Source organism: Pleurodeles waltl, chromosome 4_2 (genome assembly GCF_031143425.1).
Source record: "Pleurodeles waltl isolate 20211129_DDA chromosome 4_2, aPleWal1.hap1.20221129, whole genome shotgun sequence".
In the NCBI taxonomy this organism is placed as follows: Eukaryota; Metazoa; Chordata; class Amphibia; order Caudata; family Salamandridae; genus Pleurodeles; species Pleurodeles waltl.
The window spans coordinates 89,633,333-89,660,009 of record NC_090443.1 but is presented as its reverse complement, the minus strand read 5'-3'; the positions used below and the strand labels follow the sequence as shown (position 1 = coordinate 89,660,009).

The following is a 26,677-nucleotide window of genomic DNA, read 5'->3' as shown; positions in this document are numbered from 1 at the left end:
TAGGCCAGTTGGCCTAATTACCTGTTTTGGAATTGGATCCTCACTTTATATGTTCAGTATGTTAGTGTTGTCTACCCACCTTCATTGCTGTATCTAAGCTCAGGCTGTGATGCACATTTGTATCAACATGTCTATATTTGGGCTCATTTACATATTTTTGAATCCATTTCGTGGTACCCGGGAGACGATTGATCTCCTTTGAGTCCCATGCGAGTCCTTTTTCATGTTGGGTGGGATGGTTGGGGTAGGGTCGGTGAGGGTGGTTTATGGATCTGGTGAGCTCCAAATGTTTGTTGCATCTCATTTTTTCCTTTCTCCTTTCATGCCTTTCTTTTGATTGCCTTGTCTCCCAGATCATGTTCAAGATTACCATGATTTGCGTTATTCACACTATCTATATGAGTAGGATCTCATCGCAAGACACCCTTAGCATATGCGTTTCTTCACACACCGCATAGGGATGACCCGGAGTAAATGTGCCTCTCTGTCAGAGAATTCTATTTTTTGAACATCTATGTGCCTAATACAAGCAACATAGACTTTTGGAAACACATCAATGAACTAATCGCCAGACTTCCTAACGACTCCCAACTGATAATGGAGGGGTGACTTCAACCTTCCATCTGACCTGACCATTGACCGCAGTTCAAGAGTCAAATTCAGATTGTCCTCATACGATAAATTTCGCCATAAAATATATTCCAACTATTCTCTTGCAGACACATTGCATATTCAATATCCAGACACCAGAGATTATGCTTTCTACTCTTCCCCCCACCAGTCACTCTCCAGTATTGACCACATATTAGTATCCAACAACTTGGCAAAAATGATATCTGATTCTTTCCTTAAACCCAGATTGATATCAGATCACTCAGCCATTTTTGCTTTGCTAAACTGGGCCGCAACTACCTCAACGGATAATTCCTGGAGACCCAACCCTGACATCTTACAAGACAAAGCCCATTTAGAGATGATCCATACAAACTTCTTTCATGAAAACCCACCAAACGACTGCTGTCCCCAGATACATTGGGATGTGCCTTTAAGCCCACTATTAGGGGAGTGATCATTGGTATCAGCGTCCATATTAATAAATCTGCAAATAGGCAGATTGAAAAATTGGAACCCAAAATTAAACATTTAGGCCCGTATTTATACTTTTTTAGCACCGCATTTGCGTCTTTGTTTGACGCAAAAGCGGCGCAAACTTACAAAATACAATTGTATTTTGTAAGTTTGCACCGCTTTTGCGTTAAAAAGCGGCGCAAATACGGCGCTAAAAAAGTATAAATATGGGCCTTAGAATTTAGACGTTACTCCAAGAAGGGCATCCTCCTGTTGGGCATCTTAAACCAGAAAAAATATGAATTTACTCAGATCTTGAGCACTAGGGCTGGTCAATGGGTGACCAAGTTTAACTCAATAAAACTGAGTGCTGGTAATACCACTGGTAAAGTTCTAGCCTGCTACTTAAAGCACAGACAAAACAGTTCACAAATGACCCCTATCACAGACAAGGAGAGACAATTATACTTAGTCCCTTATAAAATATCCAATGTCTTTCTAGATTTCTACAGGACATGGTACGATGATAATACCAGTGTTAATTCCTCAGATAGCTTGACATGCCTCAACAAACTCAATCTCCCTAAACTGAATGCCCAACGCCAGTCTCTACTCAATGAGACCATTACTGATTTGGAGCTACAATCAGCTATCAAATCTCATAAACTTTGGAAAGCCCCAGGACCAGGTGGCCTTATTGCTCATTTTACAAATTGTTCATTGATTGCTTTCACTACCCTATTAGGCCTCTTTCATGACTATGCAGGAACCGGATACATTGGGGGGACCACTGCAGAAGCGATTACAGCTCTAATACCTAAAGAAAGTAAGGATCACACCGATCCTAAAAACTACATACCAATTTCGCCTATTAATTTAGATTGCAAGCTTTACACTAAAATTCTGGTTAAATATACCAAAGCAATGTTACTAAGTCTGATCAGCCTGTATCAAGCTGGAATCTTCAAAGGCAGGCTCTCCAATGACAATATTAGGCTATTCGGACATGTATTACAGATTGCTAAAACTAAAAATTCACCAGTAGAAGTAACTCAATTGGGCTAAACATAAATGGCACTTCCTTTAAAACGATGGCCTACACGGCTGACATCCTAATAGTAACAGCACTTGCAGACACTGCTATCCCTGAAATTATGGCCTGGATTGATGATTACTCCTTGTTTTCAGGATTTACCCTCAATAAGGATAAATCTGAGGTCCGTTCACTTAACATTACCTGGACCAAAAAGGTTCTTGGCTCCAACCCCTATTTCTCACTGTCTTACATCCCCGCCCCGTCAGACCACTTGCTCATTCTACAGCAGGAGATGGCAGCACTCTTACTGCAAAGGGCCAAGGATATTATGCATGTTATTTCATGGTGCCCAGGAAGGACAGCAGTCTGCATCTAAATCTGGGCCTCAGCAAACTAAACTGCTTCCTTCAAAAAGGAAAATCACAAGATGTTGACCATAGCTCAAGTTCTGCTGGCATTTGACCAGCAGGATGCGTACTTCCACATCCCTATCCTGCAGTTACACCAGAAGTGTTTGTGGTCGGTTCTACACACTACCAGTTTGCAGTACTTCCATTTGGCTAAATATTGCCACCTCAAGTCCTCACAAAGATGATGACAGTGGTTGCAGCCCATCTCAGAAGGTCAGGCATCCTCGTTTTTATGTACCCAGACAACTGCCTAACATTGGTGGCTGGTGACTGAAAGCAGTGGTGGGGCACAAATACAAGACGGAATTGCACCTTGTGAGTGAGCCTCACTACGCACGTATTTCCATTCACCTACTCACCCACTGCCTTTGGTCACCTACCCATTTACTCATCCACATTGTCATCCACTGCCATTCACACAACTCTTATACACAGACACCCTCATTTTCTCAGCCACTCAGTCAAGCCCTGCAAACACTTATTCAAACAAACACACATTGCCTCACCCATCCAGTATCCAGCAGTTTCAGTGATAAAAGGTACACGTTTATTTGAGCTGCAGATTACATGTTTAATATGACATATCACGTCATTAGTCTGCAGAAGAAATAAAAGGAGCATAACTAGCCATGACAAAATACTGGAACCATTACTGTCTTTGAGAGAGGAAATCACCTACAGAGGCAGTGAAGGGAGAAGAGAGCTAAGAGAGCAGATTTACTTGTGTGCAGGGTTGTCTTTGGCATATTTATGACTTGAGGTCTTCAGGTCACACTCCTGTCTCCCAGCGAGCCCTGGATGGAGTTATTTATTGTATTTATTCAATTTCTCTGCCACAGACTGCTTGTAATGCAGCAAAAGGGGATTTTCTTTGCGCAATGCCACATTTTTTTACTAAAATGTGACCTCTGGTACATAGACCCTTCTGATCACACCCCACCATTTGAGTAAATAGGAAAGGGTGGATAAAAATATCGGAGTGACATGAAGTTTTCAGAAACCTGGGCTGAACAAAAAACGCTCCAGGCTGTTTACTATCAGGGCATCTGGTGGAGGAGGAGATAAGCCAGGGACGTCACTGAGTTCTGAGAAAATGTAAGGGCTTTGCGTGGGCAAGCCCTGTCAGCCCCACTATGCAGCTTTCAGCCACATACTGACGCAGGCGCAGTGGGACTTTTCAAAGTGCACAACTTTCACTCGGAAAATGTTGTGCAGAAAATGCTTTACTTTCACCATGTAATTAAATATATGCTTCCCTAGAGAGGCCAGAAAAGGCTAGGGGCGCAGCACCTTAGCCCTTGAACACCAGCCGCCCCTGCTGCCCAATCAAAGACAGTTCATTAGAGGTGTGTTACGCCATCTGCAGTTGACAGCATCTCTGCTGTACGATCTGTGCTTTTCTATCAACAAGCCCAAATCTCACTTGAGGGCCGCCAAATAGCTCCAGTTCATAGAGACAATACAGGACACTACCCTTCTCAGAACCTTTCCTCTACCTCAGAGGATCGTTGACATCTAAGAAAAAGCCCCATCCTTTCACCAAGGTGCACAAGTTCCAGTCCTAGTGTCCTAAGGTTCCTAGGTCTGCTGGCTTCCTCTTTCTCCTAGTCCCTCATGCACATTGGCACGTGAGGGCCCTGCAGTGGTGTCAGTAGGGCGGAGACCTGTCGGACTCCACTGTGATCTCTTCCAGTGCTGTGGAAGAAATGGTTATGTGGGAGAAAGAAGTGAACCTGAACTGTGGCATGGCCTTCACCCCCCCCAACTGTGACAACAGTAATGACATTGCCTCTACCGTAGGGTAGGGAGTCGATCTGGAGGATCTGGAGATAAGAGGCATCTGGTCTTCAAAAGCAGGTCCTTCACATCAACCTGCTGGAACCGTGGACAATTTGTCTGGTGCTCAAGGCCCTCCTTCCCTCTGCCCAATGACTATCCATCCAGATCTTGATGAACAACATAACAGCAATGCGGTACATCAACTAGCAAGAGGGAGTAGGGTCTCAGGTCCTCTGCCTGGAAGCAGCAAGATTGTGGTGTTGGCACATTGTCAACGCATCTGGCTCACTACCAAACATCTAGAAGGGTCTTTGAATCCCAGAGATGACAGCTTGAGCTGATGTTATCTTGCCAGTCATGAGTGGCATCTTCCGCCAGAAGTAGTCAAACACATCTTCCCCCAGTGGGGCTCTCAGGTAGAATAGTTGGCTTCCTCAGAAAATGCTCAAAGCCAGCAGTTCTACGCTCTCCAGTATCTGTTGTGGGGTGCCTTAGGGTCACTTTTCAGTTGAGGTGGAACATTCAGCTACATTACGCATTTCCTCCATACCCTTGATTCCTCGAGTTCCAAGGAAGATTCACCAAGATAGGGCTCAAGTTGTTCAGGTCCGGTATGCAAACCTTCTCTGCTTCTCCACAAGTCCCCGCTTCGCCTTTCATTCAGGAAATACCTTTTCTCCCACTCTGGATGAATGGTTCTCGACCCAAATCTCCAAGGCTTTCACCTACCTGCTTGAGCAGGGACACCTAAGTTCCTTTCAGCTGCCACTGAAGATGGGATGTGTCATCTTCTCAGCGCATTGTCGTTCCACCAAGTCTGCATACTCGGGCAGATGGAGCAACTTTTTTGTGTGATGTACAGACAATAATGTTGCTTAGAGTTATTTACCTGCAGTAACAATCTTTCTGGTGGATACTCTATCTACCTGCAGTTTCCTCACCAACCTGCCCTCCTCCTTGGGCCCCACACAGGAACCCAAAACTGCTCAAATCATCAGGAACCATGGGGGAGATGCAAGGACCCTACATTCCTTGATAGCTCTGAGCACACATCTGTATGTGTTGTCAGGAGGAGACAGATATTTTTTGAAAGTGGGTGCCCTGGTGATCACGTGGGGCACCCAAAACTTCCTAAATCATGGGGGGGAGTGGGGGTACCCCAAGGCCTTCACGGCCCCTGGCAGCTCCCCAGCCAGCATTTTCACTTAGCAATGGAAACACCCCTTCCTCATACAACAGATACACCTTGGGCAGAAACAATGCAAGTGTAACCCTTTCAGAACACGGACGACATTAGGGCAGCAGAAGTTACAAGATTTCCCCATCAAAGGACACATGAAAAAATCAGGCAACAGCAGTGCAAGTTTTGTTTCATTACAGAATTGGCATAGGATGGCAGCAGCAAAATAATCTTCCCACTCTCACAGAAGGTAGGAACTGCAGTCTTCCATTCCCAGAAGAATATATCCAGCAGGACAGACTGGAACAAGCTTTCATCAGCTAACTTTTTGACTGAGGACCTGCATTGAATCCCCTCCCCAAGGCAGATAAAGCCCCCAGGAACCCTTTCTTCCAGGAGCAGTACAGGTTTTAAGGGGTCCCGGGACCCTATCCGTGTGACACCCCAAAGCACATAAATGTTTGGGATGGCGCCACCATGCCCCCACCACAATGAGGTATGTCCTCCCGTTCGTCATCATTGGACTCGTACCATAGATACACTCCCTGGAGTGGACAGGGAGCAGGAATATGCTTATTCCCATGCCAGCACTGAGTGTGCTGGAAGGTGGAGAGCCTGCTCAGCAGCACTGGAGTGGGCTCCCCAGCTGCAGTAATTTGAAATAGAAAAGATGGCTCTGAGTGCTCAGGGTGGGACTAGGGCACCCACAATGGAACCAAAAAAACAAAAGTTGCAGCAGGGTGAAAGAGGGCTCGCTGAGGTACAACAAGAAATAAAAAAAAGTATACTGTGGGATCCCTGGGTTGTATTGGGGAACCTAAAATAAAAAATAAAATAAAATAAAAGTTAGTCACAGCTTTGCTGCTTCAGTACTGAAGTACCAGTGCCACTCATTTCATATTCACTGCTCCTTCCCAAAAGTGCTTCATAATGGCCTACATAAGCTTTGTTTAAAGTATTCGAGCTGTAGTAGTGCCCCAAGGAGAGGCAGGGGCACCATCTACAGTCTAGAAGTGTTCTGGGAGGCTGCAAGAGTGCCTCTAGGAATGTTTTAAAAAGTCTTCCATGTCATTGTGTGCATGACCCCAAGAAAGCCTACCATCATTTTTAAAGCACTCCAAGCTGGAGTTGTACACTCTTTAGCTGGAGTGCAGGGACCCCTTGTGGTTGGCCTGATAGCTGCATTTTGTGGCCTGAAGAGTGTAAAAGAAAGACTCAAATGCATGTTCATGGTTATTTTGAATAAAAGTGATTTACTTTAAATATTATTATTCCGTCAAATATTATAATTGAGCATTGTCATGTGTAAATTACTGAGGGATTCATTGGATTACGCTTATTGAGAAATTATTATGTTGACTTATTGACGAAGCCAATAGGTCTGCTTTATATGTTGTGATCTGCTGAAGGATCTCCTGATAAAGCCAATAGGCATGCCTTTCATATTTTGGTGTTCTGATCTTTTTTTACAAAGCCAGTAGATCGGCCTCACTTAAAAGGACACCCTTTTATATTGTTACTTCTCTTCAGAAAAACTAAGGTTATGTGACAGTGTAGTTAGATATGATAAAAGTATCTTACCTTACACTAAAGAAACTCAAAAATTCACTGAAAAAGTTAGTGATGTTATAGATGAAAACGTGTAACTCAAAAACCACTGAAATTCACCAGTTATAGTTAAATGAAGTAACTATAACTCGCAACCATGCCATGCATGCTTATGACCTTACATATTACATCACTCTTGACATGTTCTATGACATATTTCATAACATCTCTGCTGACATCTAAAATTACATCATTGATTACAACACTGTGCACTGTGCATGTTCTCCTTTTGTTAAGCTTGCCAACGTATATTAAAATTGCTTGTTGAAGAGTTATAAATGGTTTTACTGGTGTCTCCCTGACACAAGGTTAAAAATAGAAGGTAGAGCAATGGACCTTGCTTCTTTTATCTGGGAGCATGTTTTGTTTAGTCACAGAACTGGTACAGGATAGCCTTCGCAAAGCAAGCTTCTCACTCTCACAGAATGTTGCAACTGGAATCTTCCGTTCTGAGCAAAACATGTCCTGCAGGCCCGGCTAGTACAAGAGCACCTGAACACACTGTTAAGGCATGAGTGACATGTAGGTTACAGAAAGATCTCTAGACTGGCTGCTTAACCCTCTGAAGGGACTGTCTAGGCGCACGAGTAAGCAAATATGCAAGTCCTAGTACCATTCTCACTTAGATATTTCACATTAGCATCCTGAAAGTCCTACATTTTCCACGTATAGGGAAGTAGCCATATAATCATTGTCCACAACTAACCCCACCCCATGCCTTTGTTAGTAACTCTTACGTCCATCTCTCTTTCCCTTCCTGCTGTGCATACCTCCTAAACCGTACACCAGTTAGTACCCCAGGTGTGTATATACCACTTCTTTCGATCTGGAGACCTCATTGGGACCTAGGATATGTTCCCTATCTTTAACTCATCCAGGTATCTTGTTTTTGGGGGAATATATACATGTACATATCACATTTTAGATTTGGGGTAAAATCCTATGATTTTTGGTCCTGAAGAAGGGCCGTGGATCCTTTCCTGGAGCCACTGGAAGCAAAACATGTTGACCTGATCACAGTTAGAGACTGCAGCCACTTGGGTACATCATTTGCTAGTAGCAGCCCTATTGGACCTGGCCCATTTTGCACGTTGATCCCCAGATGTTTTGCCTCCTTCCTCCGATTGTTTATGACCTCTTGTTGTTGGCTCTAGGACTCTGAGCACTTTTTCACTGCTGATCAGTGCTAAAATGCAGGTGCTCTCCCTTCTAAAGTTGGTATGATTGGCTTATACCTAATTGGCACATTTAATTTACATGTAAGTCCCTTGTACAGTGGTACCCCTATGACAGGGCCTGTAAATTAAATGCTACTAGTGGGCCTGCAGCGCTGCTTGCGCCACCCACAGAAGAAGCCTTTCAAACCTGTCTCAGGCCTGTAAGCGCAGGGCCTGCATGCGCAGTTTTCCATCACAGGGAGGTGGCATCTAAATTTGCTTGCCAGGCCCAGAACTGCCCTTTTACTACATGTAAGTCACCCCTAAGGTAGGCGCTAGCTAGCCCTATGGGCAGGGTGCTGTATATGTAGAAGGCAGGAGATGTGCTTGGATGCGTGGCCTGTCCTGGTAGTGACAAACAGCCTATTTGGTTTCTCACTGCTGTGAGTGCTGCCTACTCCTAGGATTGCATTGGAAATGCCCTGCCTTATGTCTAGGGGGTATTGTCTGACCTACGAGGGGTTGCGCAGGCATGTTTGGTATGGTTGTAATAGTGGTGAGAAATGCTGCTTACTGGACTAGGTGGATTTTTTATTATCATTACAGAAATGACATTTATAGAAAGTGAGCATTTCTCTGTGCTTATGACTCTGGGGTCTTGCAGCTTGACTACAATCGAAGTCTGGGCAGAGTGACAGTTGGGCTTTGTGCATGCTTTTCAGACAGCCTGTACACGGAGGGTGGAAGTGTCACAGAGGTGCATCTGCACACTGAATGGTCTTCCTGGGCTGAGAGAAGGGGAGGCGTGCACACTTGCATCTGTAAAGGCTGTGCCCTGACCTCACCCAAAGGGCTCATTTTCCCCCAACTGATGTCTGGAGCCTGTGCTGGAGGAAGGAGGGGACACTCCTGGAACCAGTTGTAACTGGTTGGACCTCCTCTCCCCCTCTTTGTTAAACCTTTGCAAAACTGAGTATAAGTACAGGGGATTTTCCCCATGAACAGGAGACACTGAAACACTTGTAACATACTTAGAACTGGACACAGAATGCTGCTGGAGGGACTCACCAGGAACTGCCTTGGACTGCTGCTGCTGTGCTGATCTTTGACCTGCTGGGTCACTTGGAGAAACTGCCACTGTCTGCATCCCCTTTGGGCTGGCCTGTTGCTGGGCCCGGCCGCCCTGTGCTCCACCTTTGTGTCCCCAGGGGCTGGGGGCTGTGCCCCTGACCCCTGCCATTGCCTGCTTGAAGCGCAGGAAGAGCTCTTTCATTCTTACATAGCGCCTTCAGAGTGCCTTCTTTGAATCTACCGAAGCACCTGGAGAGTGCTTTTGTTTTATATAATTTAGCACCTTGACAGAGCTTCTTCCATTGAAAATCACCGCTACGACCTGCGCGTTTCGAGATTGAGGAGTGCGTTCAAAGCGCTCTCCTTGAACTGCCCCTGGGACACGAGTGAGGTGAAGACAGGTGCAGGAGCACTCCCGCTGGTGCCCTGTGGGCACGGGAGGCTGTCCAGCTGTGCCCCTGGGGCACACCCAGGCATCCACTTCTGGTGTCTTTCGATACCGCAACCGGGGATAAAAGCAAGTCACCTTCTAATCAGGCAGGAGTGCCGAGGGCTCCCCTTAGCCAAGTAGAGGGGCCGTGCCCATCTGGAGCCCCAGAGGGCTCCTTCTGCAGCCTCAGCAGTCCCTCAGGAGGCTCCCCTGGCCCCAGGGAGGTGATGGCCTAAATTGGAGCCAGGAGGCTCATCCCACTGGGCCCCCGTAGTTGTGTAGGAGCCGCGGGTGGGTCAGAAGCCTCATCGGAGGCCCCCCACACCGCTGGGACCCTTTTCCGTTGCTCTTTGGTCCCCCCCGGGAGAGCTGGTCATTGACCAGGGGGGCCCACAAGGCCAAGGAGTGCCCCGGTTTGGGCGCCGGCCCCCGGACGAGCCCATCTCCAAGCACAGAGGGGGTGCGTGACACCCCGCTCTCCTATCACTATGTGGCTCCCCCGTTTTTGCACTGAAAACCGTTGGGGGCCCCCCTTGCCGGAAATGGACTGAAGAGGATCTATTAGGGGTAATGTTGTTTCCCTGATCTGACAGGTATACTCTGATGCTCTTTTTCACGGGCATTTATGCTGTTGTGCTCTTATGACTTGCCATATGGTGTATGATGCTCCTGTTATGGGCAATAACAATAATGTGGTTTGTCTGCTGCACTCTATACCATCTAATGATCCTTTTATGGGCATCTATTCTAATATGCTTTAGTGACATGCCATAAATTTCCTAATGTTCCTGGTATGGGCATTTATGAGGATCTAATGACGTGCATTATTGTAGTAATGTTTTTTCCTGAATACTGCTTATGTTGCAGAATAATGAGTAACTTGTGTGTTATAAGTGACTACTGCTGGTTTCTGCACAGTAACAGTACTGTGTAATGTTCTGACAACTGCTTGGGTAGCAGGGTATTACTAACTTGTTGTATTTGGTCTAATGATGTTGTGTACAATATAGTTTATTTTTATATAACTTGGAGTTGTGTTTCCTTTGTGATGTGGTATTGCGTCATGAGTGTTGTGTGTGTTGTGCAAACACTTTAAACATTGCTTCTGGGATAGGCGTGACTGCTCGTGCCAAACAACCAAGGGGGTGAGCAGGGGTTATCTTGGGTGTGTAACTCCCTTGCCCTTACTAGAGTGGGTGGGTTCTGCCTGGCTTAGGTGCGTACCCTAGCCAACCAGAAACCTAATTTCTAACAAGCTCCAACCTTGTTTTTGTTTTTTTAACCCTACCATGAGAAACACCATATTAACGTTTAATGTGGTATCTCTTACAGTTTTAACATACCTTCATTTGCCTTTACACGCTCACTTCACCTCACATATTTATGTTACCCTCAAATAGACATTGATCATTATACAGCTGTCCATTTCCTTGGAAACTAATTCAGGCTTGTTTCTGTTCCACGCATACTTGGCTTCGCCTTTTGAAAAGGCACACCAAGGAGTCCTCTGACTGGACGACGATAACCCTGTGTTTAACATGTGATGTTGAGAATAAGGAACCCTGTGATGACTAAGCACTACAGGGAGATGAGAGGCCAGTCTCAGATGGAGAGAGTGGAAAATGTCTGGCAACACAGCAAAAGGGGCGCATGCCGAGGCAGCCCAAATTGAGAACTACGCCTAGTCATCTGATTAGTATTCTCATCTCCTGGTTCTGTTACTGTGACCTGCTGTGCCATGTGTTCCGATTAGCACCAGTGACCAACCCTCTGTTTCTCATGAGCTATGTTAATCCAACAGAACTAATCCTTATGTTCTGACACTGTAGCCCACTTTTACCTTAAATACTTTGTAATGTTCAGCTATGGGGCAAACATTTAGAATTGGTCCTGCCATTTCCACAGGAAGAACAAGGACCTGATTTAGCTTTTTACGGACGAAATAGTGTCCGCCTTGTTGATGGAGGACACTAGAGACCGTTCCAATGGGGAGACCTATGGAGAGAATGATACACCCACTCTACATCACTGGTGGTATGTGGCAGAGCTGACACACCATGACCGAGAAGCCTGCATTTGGATTCCATTCTGGAGCCACCACGATGAAGGTGCCAGTACCAGTACAGGTGCAGGGGAGAATGGGAAAAGTTGAATGCAAGCAGGTGAGACAGCATCTCATACAGCGGCCATTCTCCCCTCTCAGCTTCTGCAAAAGCACCGGAGACACAAGTATACCCACAGAACAAAAGAGAGCAAGTGGGATGTACTGCTGTGCAGTGTGTGCAGGATAAAGCCCAAGTGCTGGGTGTATGTGTACCTATGAGTGATATAATACAAGAAGTGTGCAGTGCATGCAGGATAAGTGCATGTGGTGGTTTTATTTGTACCTGAGAGGTACAATTTATGAGGAGTGCAGTGTGTGCAGAATGAGTGCATGTGCTAGGTGTATGTGAACCTGTGGGTGCTATAGTACATAGAGGATACAGTGCTGAGCAGTATGTGTATGTTGAATCAAGTGCTGGATATATGCGTGGCTCTAAATGGTACAGTAAATGGAAGATACAGTACCGTACAGTGCGTGTATGCTGTATACATGCACTGGGCGTATGTGTGCCTGTTATTGGTACATAAGGGCACTGGGTTCCTTTCTGGGAGACCCAGACCTGCGTGGTGAAACATGGAGTGAATGTAGAGGGATCCCGCCCTCCAGACATATTTGTGGATAGCTGTATTTTGTTGTAAACTGGGTGGGACCCACACTTGGGAGGGGGGGCAGGCCTCCCCTGTAAACTTCAAATGGTGCTCTTTGATTCAGTGAAAGGTTACAAGGGAGGGGCCTGCTCACATCTCAGGAAGGAGATGGGCTGAATAAAGAATCATAAATGATAGGTCTAGGAGCCCTGGGCAAGCCTTTTGATGCACATATAAGTCTGGCTGACATCCATGTGTGAACTCTAGGCACTTCCATGGCATGTGTTGTGGAACTATTAGCTTCTGAGACATCCCTGCTGTGTCAGACTGTAAGAGAGAGCAGAGGAGCATGCACTAGCAAAACCCCAACATAAAACTTCAAAGACTGAGATCCTAAATCACATTCAGTATCTGGAAATGGACTATAAGAAGGAGCGGTTGAGACTCCAAAAATTATCATCTGCCAAGCCGCTAGATGGGCTTGTGTGAAGAGGAGAATCTCTGCAAAACTTCTGCCTGTGACTAGGACTGGGGGACAAGGCCTGCAAGTCTCCCTGCTGGGTGAGGGGACATTTCCCAGGGAATTCAAGACCACCTGCCCTGAAGCCTAGCACCAGCACTTGCCAACACCAGTGTGCCCTGTAAAGAAGAGGAGAACATTGGTGGTGCAAGGTTCAGTGAGGAGTTCAGTTAACTAGACTGGACTCCCTGTCTGAAGTGTGAGGAAATGGCTGCTGCACCGATTGGGTCTCTGCTTGTGTGCAGGACTGAGTCGGTGACCCCTGTATGCCAGGAAAGGCTCCCGTGGGGATAGCTGGGGTAATGGCTACCATGCTGTAAGGTCATAAGCCTTGTGAAGCTGCAGTGCAGCAACCCCTTAAGGCTGAAGGGGCAGCAGTGGTAAAGACTGCAGTATGGTAAGGGCTGAAATCTTGTATGATAGTGGTGCGGCAACCCCATATGCGAGGAGGGGCCGCCATGGTGAAAGTCTGTGGTGCCGCAAGGGCCGAAGCCTTTTGCAGCAGTTGTGCGGTACATTTTATGCCAGAAGGGGCTGCTGTGGATAACTTTGACGTGTTGATCAGGACGTAGCCCGTGGACAGCGAGCGTGGAGACTTGCAGGTCACCGGAAGCAAGAAGGTCGGCGACTGGTTCATCCTCGTTGGATGAGTGAGGACACCATGGGAGCACTGTCACACATGTGGAACCAGGATCACCCTCATTGGGAGTGTATGAACACCTACCCTGCAAAAGAAGCCACAGTAATCCTGAGATTGCGGCAGGAGCATGACCGCAAGATATAGAGAGCATAGGCCAACGGAGTGCAGCCACTGAGTCAGCGTGCTGCCAACTCATCTGACTTGGACAGAAGCCATTGCAAGCGCTTGTGGAAGGGGCGCACTCTAGGACTCCAAACGCTTCACTTCCTCTGGAGCGGGTAAGACATGTTTTGAGTCTGATAGCCCAGGGGGAACTTACTGATAAATTAAGCAAGAGTGCTGGAGCACTATTGACTTCAAATCAGAGTCATAGTGAGACCTGGACTACCAGTGGGCATACCCTGGATGTTACCAGTAGTGAATGGGAAATAACCATGATCACTAAAGAGAGTAGTGAGTGGGACAGGGAACCGCCAGAGGGACACTAGATCCTCGACCTCAGGGGAGGACTGTGTAATTGTGTGTATGTAGTATTTTTCCTTTATGTGGTAAATGGTGAAATAACATACTTCTCTTTTGTTATAAAAGTAAGTATTTGGTTGGACAATTATTTATTGCTGCTGCCGTATGCATTTTGAGTTGTGAGTCCGTGTTCGCTAATCTGTATCCACGCCTCCCCCCGAGGGAGCCTTGTGCTGCTGGGACGACTCAACCATGAGGGTGAAGTGCAGAAAGGGTACTTGGCCTAATTACTGGGGATACATAGTAAGTTGGGACCTGGGACATCAGGAGTAAAAGGCTTCACCCTCACGTTTGGGGACAGTAGCCACTGCATTTACCATGGCCCCCTAAAGATGGTTCTGACAGTCATAGAGTGGAGTGGCGTGAAGTGGAGTATACTGTCTTAGAGTGGTCTAGAGTGAAGTGGATTGTCCTTGAGTAGAGTGTTGTAGAGTGGGGTGGCATTGAGTGTCATACAGTGTAGAGAGCAGTAGAGTGTGGTAGACTGAAATGGAGTCAAAGTCGTAGAGTTGAGTGGCGTAGAGTCAAGAAGAATGAAGCGGCATTGAGTGTTATAGAGTGGAGTGTCATATAGTGTTGTAGAGTGTCGTATAGCATCATAGAGTGGAATAAAGTGCTGTTGATTGGTGTAAAGTGTAATGTGGAGTAGAACAAAGTGGTGTAGAGTGGAGGATTGTACAGTAGCGTAAAGTGTTGTAAAGTGGAGTGGAGTACAGTGGGGTGAAGTGGAGTGGCTTAGACTTGTGTAAAGTGGAGTGGCATAGAGTGGTGTGGTGGCATAAAGTGGAGTGATAAAATGTGGAGTGGCATATAATGGAGTGTCATATAGTGTTGTAGAGTGTCATATAGTGTCATAGAGTGGACTGAAGTGTCATGGAGTGGCATAAAGTGGAGTAGAATGGAGTGGCATAGACTGGAGTGGTGTTGAGTGGTGTAGAGTGGAGTAGAGTGTTGTAGAGTGGAATGGAGTTGAGTGGAGTGGTGTAGAGTTGAGTATAGTGTCAAAGAGTGGAGTGGTGTAGGGTGTTGCAGATTGGAACGTCATAGAGTGGAGTGGAGTAAAGTGGAATGACATAGATTGTGTAGTAGAGTGTTGTTCTCCCATCCTGTAATGGGATGGGAGAGAGAGAGAGAGAGAGAGAGAGAGAGAGAGAGAGAGAGAGAGAGAGAGAGAGAGAGAGAGAAAGAGAGAGAGAGAGAGAGAGAGAGAGAGAGAGAAGAGAGAGAGATAGAGAGAGAGAGAGAGAGAGAGAGAGAGAGAGAGAGAGAGAGAGAGAGAGTCATTGCAATGGTCTCTACATGCAAGGACTTCACAGAAAAAGACAGCACAGCCTTGAGTAACCCTTGGCATAATGGTTAAGTGTCAGACTTCTATACTGAAAGTTGAGGGTTCTAGTCTAGATGTGTCTGTAGTCAATTCCCTACTTTAATTTCTTTTCAAATTTGAATGTTTCAGGTTCATAATAAAAGGTTATCTCATCCTTTAATTGACAAATACATTTTTATTTTCAATATGTCCAGAAATATCTCATTCTAACTATATAGTTCACTAAAGCCTAAACAACTATCTATCTTCCTTCTCTCTCTCTCTCTCTCTCTCTCTCTCTCTATATATATATCTCTCTCTCAGTTTCTCTTTTTTAATCCCTTTCTCACAGTCACACTCCACTCAGGCTCTTACGCACCCACTCACTCATCCACTCACAGACCCACTCAGACACTCGAGCACCCACTCACATCCTCACGCAACCACTCACAGACCCACTCACACACTTACTCACAGACCCACTGAAAGCCTAACGCACCCACTCACAGACCCACCCAGACACAGATGCACCCACTAAGACAATGATACACACGCTATCACACACAGACACTGATGCACATACTCACAGACCCACTCACACTCTCACATACCCACTCACAGACCCACTGAAACCCTCACACATCCCACTCGCAGTCCCACACAGACACTGATTCACCATTCACCCACTCTCACACCCAGACAGCCATTCTCACAGCCACTCTCACACCCTGATACACCCTCTCACACATATTCTCACACCCAGAGAGACAGGCCGCGACCAACTCCCACCGCACACAGCCCAAGGGCCATGCACAGTGTCAGGTTGGGTGGTTAGGGGAGTTGGCCGCAGGGTCTGCCCCCAAGGCCAGGCTCTGCGGCGAACCACCACCGCGCATGCTCAAAGGTCAAGCGTGGCAGTGGTTGGATTAACGCATAGTAATGAAAATTACTTTACCTTCCAAAAACCATAGAAATTCAATGAAAAAAACCAAAGGTTACAGGGGTGTTACACTTAGGAAAAAGAATTTTAAAAAAACATGGAAAGTCACTTAAAAAACTAAAGGTTACAGGGACGTTATAGTTTAGGCTCACATTTTAAATGTATATAGTTAGAGTTAGAGTTATCTCAAGTAACTATAACTCGCGCTCTAAGGTAACTATCTCTCCCGCCCTCACCATGTACTGCTAATTACCCCACACATTATGGCACTCATGACATCTTTGAGAACGTCCCTGATCATATAATGGTATAATTTAGAGTATAAATTTGGGGGAGAAAACTGTGCATGGTGGGGGTGTGAGTTAAAGTTACTTTAGGACATGAGTTATAGTTACTTGAGATAACTATAACTATAACAAGAGACTTTCTATGGTTTCGTACATTTGTTTTTTTAAGTGAATTTCTATGTTGTTTTAAATTCCATTTCCTAACTATGATGCCCCTGTAATCTTTGTTTTTTTCAGTAAATATATATATAAATATATATAAACACACACACATATTCACTAATACAAACAAAGTTACAGGGATGTTGTGGTTAGGAAATAGAATTTTTTTTAAACGTAGAAATTCACTAAAAAACAAAAGGTCACAGGGACGTTATAGTTAGGTTCAAATTTTACACACACAAAACCATAGAAATTCGGCAGTTATAGCTATACTTATCTCAAGTAGCTATAATTCGTACCCTAAGGTAACTATAACTCGTGCCTCCACCATGCACACTTTTCTCATCAATATTTTGATTGCAAATGTTGCAGTGATATTATCAATGATGTCATAGAAGATGTCATGACTGATGTAATATGTGGGGTAATTAGACGTTAATGGCAAGAGTGCAAGTTATAGTTATAAGGAACTGGGTGGTAAGGATGTTTTTAGGTGTAGGGGTGGGTAAGAGAATTGGGTGGTAAGGGTGTTTTAGGGTTTAGGGATATGTAAGGGAGTTGGGTGGTAGGAGTGATTTTAGGGTTTAAGGGTGGGTGAGAATATAGGGTGGTAAGGGTGGGTTTAGGAATGTGTAAGGGAATTGGGTGGTAAGGGTGATTATAGGTTTTAGGGGTGGGTAAGGGAATTGGGTGGCAAGAGTATTTCTAGGGTTTAGGGGTGGGTAAGGTATTGAGTGATAAATGTGTTTTTAAGGTTTGGGGTGGGCAATGTGTGGTAAAAGGTCAATGAATGTGTTGTAAAGATTGTGTGGTAAAGGCATGCGTGCTAAAACCCAACATTGTGACGTCATACATGCATGCACATGCAGTACACAGTGCCACTCCCTCTGCTTCAGCCTCCACTCCGAGACTGTGCCTACAAACCTATGGGCAAACCTCCGATGGGGAATCAGAAGGATCCATGAAGCACGTTCTAAACTAGAGAAACATATTGATGGCATTGGGAATACAACCAGCATATAGGAATCTGCTTTGCAGCAAAAAAAAGGCCTGGTTAAGACAATTGCTAAGGAAACTGCACAATTAAGGTTTCGGGAAAACTTCACCTTGAAGAATCTCGGGAGCGTACAAAATCATTCTAGAAGTAATAAAGGCAGATAACCGCAAGGGCTAGGAGTTAGCAATATCAAGAGTTTTATGATGGGCCTCGTTTACTATACGATACTTGAGGTGACCTAACAATAGACCTAAAAAAAAAGAAATACAGAGAACACATACAGATCTTTTTAAGCTTAAACCCAGTAAGCAAAAGCCAAGAAAAATCGCATTCTGCTTTCTAAAGTACACAGTCAAGAAGCATCTATTGGAAATAGCCCTAAAGAAAACGTTGCTAGACGTTGGAGGTTCTACTTGCATAATCCGCTCGGACAGAGGCCCCACCACAGAGGAGGGGCAGTGTGGCCTGGGCAAGCAGATAGGAGAATTATGGCAGCTAGGGGCAAATGTGTAAATGAGGATTCCAGCCCTGACAAGTCATGTGGCAGAATAAAATGGAGAACTTTCCAAATACAGAGGATGTGAATAATTTGATCGCTGAGATTAAAAGAAAAGCAATGACAATGGAACAACTAAGCCTTATAGGATCACCTTTTTTTATAAGTTAAGCATGTTATTAAGCAACATCAGCACAAAGTATTCGGTCTACACGCATTTTCTCCTCCAATTCCATGTTTTATTTTTTAGTGTATCTCTCACATACTTTAATTACTGGGAGCGCGCCAGACAGAGGTGTCTCGTGTGGCACTAGGTTTGGTGCCATGAGGTATTGAGAGGGCTCCCAGTGGACAGACAGAAGGAGGTTACAATGATGGAGCATGGGGGAAGATAAAAAAGACAAAACTACAGTCCTCATTTATAACAGCTGGTTATTAGTTTAGGCTTCACTTTCCAGTTAAATAGATGTAAAGGAACAGACAGGCGAACATGGAATGTGAACGGTCTGAGAACTGGGAGGAAACAAAGACTGGTTTTAGAATACCTAAAATAGTCCAATGCGCACTTAGGGCCACATGTACGAAGCATTTTGCACATCGCAAATGGCGAATCGGACTGTTTGCGACGTGCAAAATGCAATTTGGGATGTACAGACCCATTTTTGCGATTTGGTAAACTATTTACCGAATCGCAAAAAGGGTTTGCGAGTTGCAGTTAGGAAGGGGTGTTTCCTTCCTAATTGCGAGTCGCAGTCCCATGTATGATTGTTTTGCGAATGCGGTCGCAAAACAATCTCAGTTAGCACCAGTTTCAAACTGGACCACTGCCACTGCCTGCTCTGAAAGAATGACAACAAAACTTTTCATTTTTTGTTTTTGAAATGCATCCTGTTTTCCTTTAAGGAAAACAGGCTGCATTAAAAAAAAAAAAACTGCTTTATTTAAAAGCAGTCACAGACATGGTGGTTTGCTGTCTCCAGCAGGCCACCATCCCTGTGAGGGCAGCCATTCCCAAGGGGGTGGCAAATTGCGACCTACCTCATGAATATTCATGAGGTAGGTCATTCGTGACCCCCTTGCAAATCGCAAACAGTCATTGACACTGTTGAACATAAGGTTTTGTAAGTCGCAAATTGCAAGTCGTTCTGACTCGCAATTTGCGAGTCGCAAAACCTATACTTCGTACATGTGGCCCTTAATGTTGTTACAAGAGACATATATAATCCGTAGCTGATAGGCGACATTGTTCAAGGGGAAAAGATGACTTAAGAAGGTGGTATCTTCAGATCAAGCTGGCAGTTATAATGGTGCATCAATTGTGGTAAATCAGGTCTTGAATACAGAAGTTGCCCAGTCGAATACAGATTCATATGGCCGGTAGCTTATTCCCAAAATCAAATTTTGTAATGAACATGTTTGTTAACGCTAGCTATTATGGCCTATATGTAGATGGTTGCAGTCCCTTAAACACTCTGGTCTTACATATCTTAAACGTTCAGTCCCCAATAATTAATGAAGGAGACTTTAATACCTTTGTAGACATTAAACCGGATAGATCCACAACTAGGCAACAAGCAGTACTCTGGAAACTCACTGTTATATTCTTAATAGGGCTCAGACCTTGGGGTTTGAGACATCTGGAGAGAACACATGGTGGAACAGAGAGAGGATGTGTATACTACTCAAACAAATATTTCCACTTCTCGAAGCTGGATTTCTTCATCATAGATACTCTGTTATTTAGATATGCAATCAAGGCCAAATACTCACCAGTTTATATCTCCAAGTATGCATCTGTAAGACGTAAGCGAAAAACCCCTCAAACAGATTTACAATAGGTGCACCACAAGTTAATGCTTGATGATAATATTATCGAGTAAATCAAGAATCAAACTAAAGAATACTTCAATTTTAATCTTGTCCTACCGCCTTCGGAGCTGGAGGGCATGCTTGTAATATATATATTGAGTAGTATAATCACAAATATTTCTAGACGTCACACCAGAGCTGAACGGATAGGTAAACAGCCTATAGAGGACAAGATATAGGACCCTGAGGGGCAGCTGCAAACTCAAACGTATCTTGTAGATATGTTAGGGGAATTAAAGTATGATGAGATTAATGCTCAACAAGATTATAGGATCGAAATGGAGGACAATATATGGAAGCAGTGGGCGGCTAGCAAGCTCAGACATTGCAATTAGGAGAGAAGAGTGGTGCGTTCTTGGCCTGGAAATCTACAGCAAACACTAAAAACAGTAGTATAAAAATCCCATTAATATATAGAATGAGCAAGTTACATCTGATTCAAGAGAGAAGATTTTTTCAGAGTTATTATCAAGATCTATATCAGGAAAATCCAATAACCCAAAAATGGTTGTATGGCCAAAAGCTGGCAACAACTGGAAGAACTCAACTGCTTTATTACGGATGAAGGAATAGCATATGCTTTAACCAGACTAAAAACTAGGAAAGTATCTGGACCAGATGGTATTACAGGAAAGCTCTATAAGGGGCTACTGGCCTTAATATCTCCCATTTGGAAAATAATTTTGAATTCAACCATAGCTGATTGTCAAAAGGCACTTTACTAATGGACTGAAGCCACAATTGTTCTTATTTAAAACCAAATAAAGACTCGTGAAGATGTGACTCATATAGATCTATATCACTACTCAACCATGATTGTAAGATCTTCGCTGGAATTCTAGGTAGTTGGCTAAGCAGAATTGTCAGGCAGTTGATACATGTGGATCAAAACGGCTTCATTCCAGGCAGACAAATAAAGGAATTGACACATACTTTAAAAGGGTCAATAGATTTGGCAAAACAAACCCATAAGTTTCTTGATATAATTACATTCAACACAGCTAAAGCCTTTGATAGAAATAAATTGATGTATTTATGGCCTGTGATGAATCATTCTGGAATTAAAGGAGTACTCGCAAGAGCGGTACAGTTTTTACATAAGGCCCTTATAGCCAAGAGATAACTCAAAAGGAATGTAACATCTGAATTTAGTATAGGAAGGGGAACTAGGCAAGGCTGTTCTCCGTCTCCAACCTTTTTGACATACAAAGTGATCCCTTAGTGCAAACCATTAGGTTGGGAGAGAATATAGCTTCATTTAAGCGTAGGCACTTCAGTGAAAAGCTGACACTTAATGCAGATAGTGTAATGGTTTATATATCTGAAATATAGGTTAAATTAGATAACTACTGTCTATGAAGAATTGTCAGGATGTAAGGCTAACGAAGATTAATCAGAGATTATGAAATGGAACATGGATATAAATAATGGCTAGTCCATCAGAAGATTAGATACCAAGACATTACCATAACGCAGGAAGTTACCAGTGCTCTATGGAAGAACACTGACGGAGTCAGAAAGGATTTTGGAAAATGTATAAAACAATAGGGAAACAAACCATTGATTAAATACGGGAGAGTGTATTAAGTTAAAACGTACATCTTACCAAAAGCAACATGTTTAATGGCATTCCCTTAAACTTTGAGAAAAAGGAAGAAAAACAATTATAAATCAAGGTCAATAGTTTCATCTGGAACTCCAAAGGGGCAAGGCTGTCTTGGAAAAAATGAGGAAAGAAACTTCTAAAAGGTGGACTACGTCCCCCTGATATTCGTTCATACTGTTTTCAACTAATGGCTTAAGTTCTCTGAACTGTATACCAAGGACATTCAAAGCTGTGTTTGATGCTTCAGCAAATATGGGAGGGATTGTGTTGATTTGCTTTTCGTTATAAATATTTGAAAAAGGTCTGAATAAAAGTCCTTAATACGGGAGCAAGGCTTTGGTACAGAGTCAGGAATATATTGAGGATTACATACTATGAGAATTAACAGCTATTTGAGATTCTCCAGGAACGCCCGAGGTTCTGCAAGATTACATGAGGCCCTCTTTTGGGAAAGGAGATATAGTGGGGGGGCAACGTATGGAGGACGGAAAGTTACTTCCTTAGGAGGATTTAAATGAGCAAACGGAATGATCCTTAACTGCACTGGGCTACCTACAACTAGCATCGTGGTGCACTCAATAAAAATGGACCCTAGGAGCCTAATCTAAAATGGAACATGCGCTCAAGAATCTGGGTCCAAGAAGAAAGGAAGTAGCATTCTGGTGTGCTGGCCTACTTAAAACAGAGGATAGGGGGAAGCTGGTGCCATACAAGATCTGGTGACTTGAATGCTTATGAACATTATGTAAAACGGCAAAAGATATATCACTCAAGATAAACCACGTTTATGCCATCAATAGCATATATTGGATTCTGGACCTACAACCTGGGATAATAAGCATCAGCGTCAAAGCTCTTGATATTGATAGACCACCGAGACCGTACTTCATGGCATGGTAGAAGCCTATATTCATAAATCTAGAGGTTCAGTTCTTCAGCTTGAAATATGATGGGAAAATCTGTTCTGTTATTCAGTGGGCACAGTGCTGCAGCAGCACAACACTGGCCCTAACTAAGCAATATCACTAAATAAGCAGTACATGCCAGTCCAAGACCTCCTTTCCATTGGCCAAGGCTTTTCATTCTTGGCGAGGAGCACTCTTTGCCACGTGCGTCTGGCCAGCGTCTCCTCGTCCTTTGGCTCAACTTTAGAGGGGCGCAGAAGGAAAACCAAGCTATATTGTGATCTGTTTTTTTCACAAAAGGAGATTGGTAAGGATGCGCACCCACATTGTGGAGGGGGACGTATATATTGTATATATGAACACAGGTGCACATGCTATTTATTAGCCCATATATTTCTTTATTCACAGATTTCAGAATCTGTGTCTGGTCTTGCCGCTAGGTGATGGCCTTGAAGTAACTGTCACCTTAAGGACTTTTTCATCCTTTCTGCGTGATACACAAACGAACTCTCCGACGAAATCAGCCCCCTTTCTCCCCCCCCCAACCCCCCCAAAAAAAAAACATCACGCCTCGATTCCACCGTCCCCATTTTCTTGCACTGTCAGGTAAAGTGTTTCTATTTCGTCTCGTCTTCATGGTCGAGTAAAGCTTTAAACTCTAAGACTTGACTTGTGTTATCGGGTTTTCGTGAAGGGAACATCAGCTCACCTAGCAATTGCAGCATTCACAGCAAGAGCACCGCACTGATCTAGAGATAAAAAAGTGGCAAACAAAAAGCAGAATTACAAAAATCTCAGATGAGTTCAGAATATGTGCAGATAAGATACCAGGAAAAAGCTATGGTGTGTAATGATAACTGTGTGATATCGAGCTAGCGTGAGAAAAAAGCTATGTCGGGTGCCGATGTAGAAGAAGAGATGTGGAGAGAGGACACGGAAAAAAGAGCTGGTTTGACTGTGAGTGTGAGCATGGACGTCAATTCATCAAAATGCCAGGAGTAGCGGAAGTGACATCACGCACCCTTTGACCCCCCACTTTCAATCACCTACACATACATAAATAATCACACTTAAACACACACTCTTTCACATAAGCACACTCTCACCCGCAAGCACGCACACATCACACAGTTAAAAGCATTTTTACTTACCTCAAATGCCATGGATGGGCATTTTCCAGCTAATTGTACCCCCTTTTTATCACATCAAGAGTGAATAATATTTTATAATCTTTTATTATTCGCTATTAGTATAATACAAATTCAAAGAAAACAAAGCCAGTGGAGTCCCATCTGAGGTCGACGAAGGGAGGATCTGCCACTGTGTGCCTGGCACCGAATTTGCCACCTCTGAAGCCAGGGGTAGCACAGGCAGTGCCAGGGGTCGCAAAGGGCAAGCCAGGGGTCGCACAGGCAGTGCCAGGGGTCGTGGTGACCCCTAAATGAAGTCCATGAATGTGAGGCAGAGTGAGAGGGGGATAGGAAGGAAGGAAATAATGACAAGAAGAGAAAAGGCCTGAAAGAGGAGGAGAGAAGGAGGAGAGAACTAGACAAGTGGGGGAGAAGCAGGAGAGAAAGATTTGGGGTGGAGAAATATTGGGGAAGGGGTGGGGTGGGGAGAGGGAAGCGAAAGAAAACAGAAGCAAAGAGAGATGGAGGGTGGGGATTGCGTGTGAGTGAAAGATTGCGATATAAATGAGGCAGAAGGAGGGGGAAACAGTAACCTGGAGAGAGATACCTTGACAGTTCCTGCTTGTGTGTTTCATGAGAGGAACGGAAGAAGGACAGAGGGACAGAATGACATGGGCAGTGGAAAGAAGAGGTAGAAAGGTACCTTTGTGTCAGTGGTGGGGGGGGCAGACTGGGGCAAAGAAAGACCTGCAATGGTGGAGGAACGAGCCTGTGGGAGAGGTGTGTGCTCGTGTGACGGTAAAGAAGCGAGAGAGTTCTAGGGGAGAAAAGAATGTCCTGATGTCCTTGAGTGTGACAGGGAAGTCGATGAAATGTGACACAAGTCGGATGGATGCACAGGCCGATGCCAGTGTGTCATTGTGACGAACACTAGAGCAAGTCTCTATAAATCGTGTAGGGGAAACAACGTTCTTACCAGTAAGGTCTATATACGGGTCAGCATTTGTTGTACTTTGCATTACATGTACTCATGACTGTGACAGGCGCATCACTACATAGACTGCATGCCCGCCCCACCCCTTCCTCTTTGAAACTTAGAGTAGACAATAGGAGTTCTACATTACAACAGTATTTTGCAGTTACAAATTTCAGCAGAAATTAAGCCTACCATATTATATAATTGTAGCTCTAGAGGAGTTTTTTCTGGTAGTTATTGCGATGGGTGAAGGATCCCTAACTGGCATTGTTTGAAGAAACCATGCTAAAATAAGGATTAAAATATGGTCAACATAGTAGTTGTCCCTTCTTGAAAGTGAAGGTCACTGTCCAATCACAGTAGGATATTTTGTTCACAGCCACTCCTCCGGAGATAAAAAAACGAGAACAGAGCTACCCCAGTTCCATCACTAAGTCTTACCTGGATTGTGATCCTTTGTGCTTGGTGATGCCCATGTGTTGGCACCTAATCCTTCGTCTTCCTTGTGGGCTTCTTTGGTCTCTTCTGGAGAGTCACATACCAAGGCTGGTTGTTCTGCGTCGGGGGTGCCCACTGGAGTACCCATGCTCCCCTCTGTAATGCTGGGCTCTTGGTTGAGAGGGCTCTCCACATTTTCTGTTACATCAAAATGTGAACCTGCAACAAAGACTGCAGTCAAAAAATAGGCTCAGGAAGCAGTACAAGTACATTTATACTGTCTGTACATAATGTTTTAAATCATTCACTCCCTCAGATGGTGGACAGGTACTAATGGTCCAAACTTGTATGGTTTCAATCTGAGATTCTTTTGTTAGGTCCCAGAAACATGTTACAGGACTCAGCCAACATCCCACAACCACACCAGCTTTTATCCACCCAGCCAGCGTCATCACCTATACCAAACCCTTGGGTTTTACTTTTAATGAATTGTGGCACTGCAGATAAGGCCCAGATGTTAGCCTCTGGAATGAGACACCATCACTACAAGTACGGTAAACTCAGACTTTCTCCTGAAATAAAAGGAGGCAGTCTAATTCTCACGCGCCCCCCTCTTTGACCTAAGCTCCTGCACATGGCAGGCCTGGTGCAGGTGACTATTTTTACTCCTATTATGTTGAGGATCCTTGCCAGGCTCAACCTGGCTGACCTTCAATCACACTATGGAGCAATGGACTTTCACCATCCAGTAGTTTCTGGAGATGTTTAAAATGGAGCCCAACAAAATGTCCACTAAATCAATTTCCTGACACATTTATTGCTTCCCTGCATTACTACCACTTCTAAATTAACCTATCGTCAGTACTGTTCTCCACTACTTCTACTGCCTCACAGGTATAATCTGTTTTTAATATAAGGTGCCTCACCTTCACCTGCCTCTAATGCATGGCATCAACCTACGTATAACACAAAATGTCCTTGCTAGAAACTCATCCAGTCTCTACGTTCAGCAAGCCACTAATGCCTTTGACATTTTGTATTGCAAGCACCTCAGCTGTGGAATATTATATCAGTGCATATCCACCAACCTACTTCCCTCATCGCCTTCTCGAAATGACTCAAAACATTTCCCTACATAAAGTTAGTGTGAAGTGAAATCAGTAGGTGTGATTCTGTGAACTAAATAACTTGAAATCATTCTTAATTTAGGAAGTGGGAAGGCATTTCTTCAAGCTTAGGTTACCAACTTTACATATACCTTCTGGAAGGATAAAGGTCAGCACCCCACAAATTAACAAGTCTTCTTACAAAATGATGGCAACTTCTGGGGCACAAAGCCTTCCTAGCCTGAAGTAGAAATACCCTTCATTACTGTGATGTTATATCAACATGAACCAAAAACTTTATGAAGTACAGAAATGCAGTAAAAACACACAGAAATCACAATAAAGGT

General features: G+C 44.3%; 1 protein-coding gene across 1 annotated transcript in view; it reads right to left on the bottom strand.

Moving 5' to 3' along the window:
* The window catches only part of LOC138292289 (zinc finger E-box-binding homeobox 1-like), a 399,590-nt gene that overhangs the window by 183,327 nt on the left and 189,586 nt on the right, over positions 1 to 26,677 (bottom strand). The window contains exon 2 of the mRNA XM_069230798.1: positions 25,228 to 25,443. Within this exon, the coding sequence (XP_069086899.1) occupies positions 25,228 to 25,443 (216 nt within the window). The remainder of the gene's footprint in view (positions 1 to 25,227; positions 25,444 to 26,677) is intronic.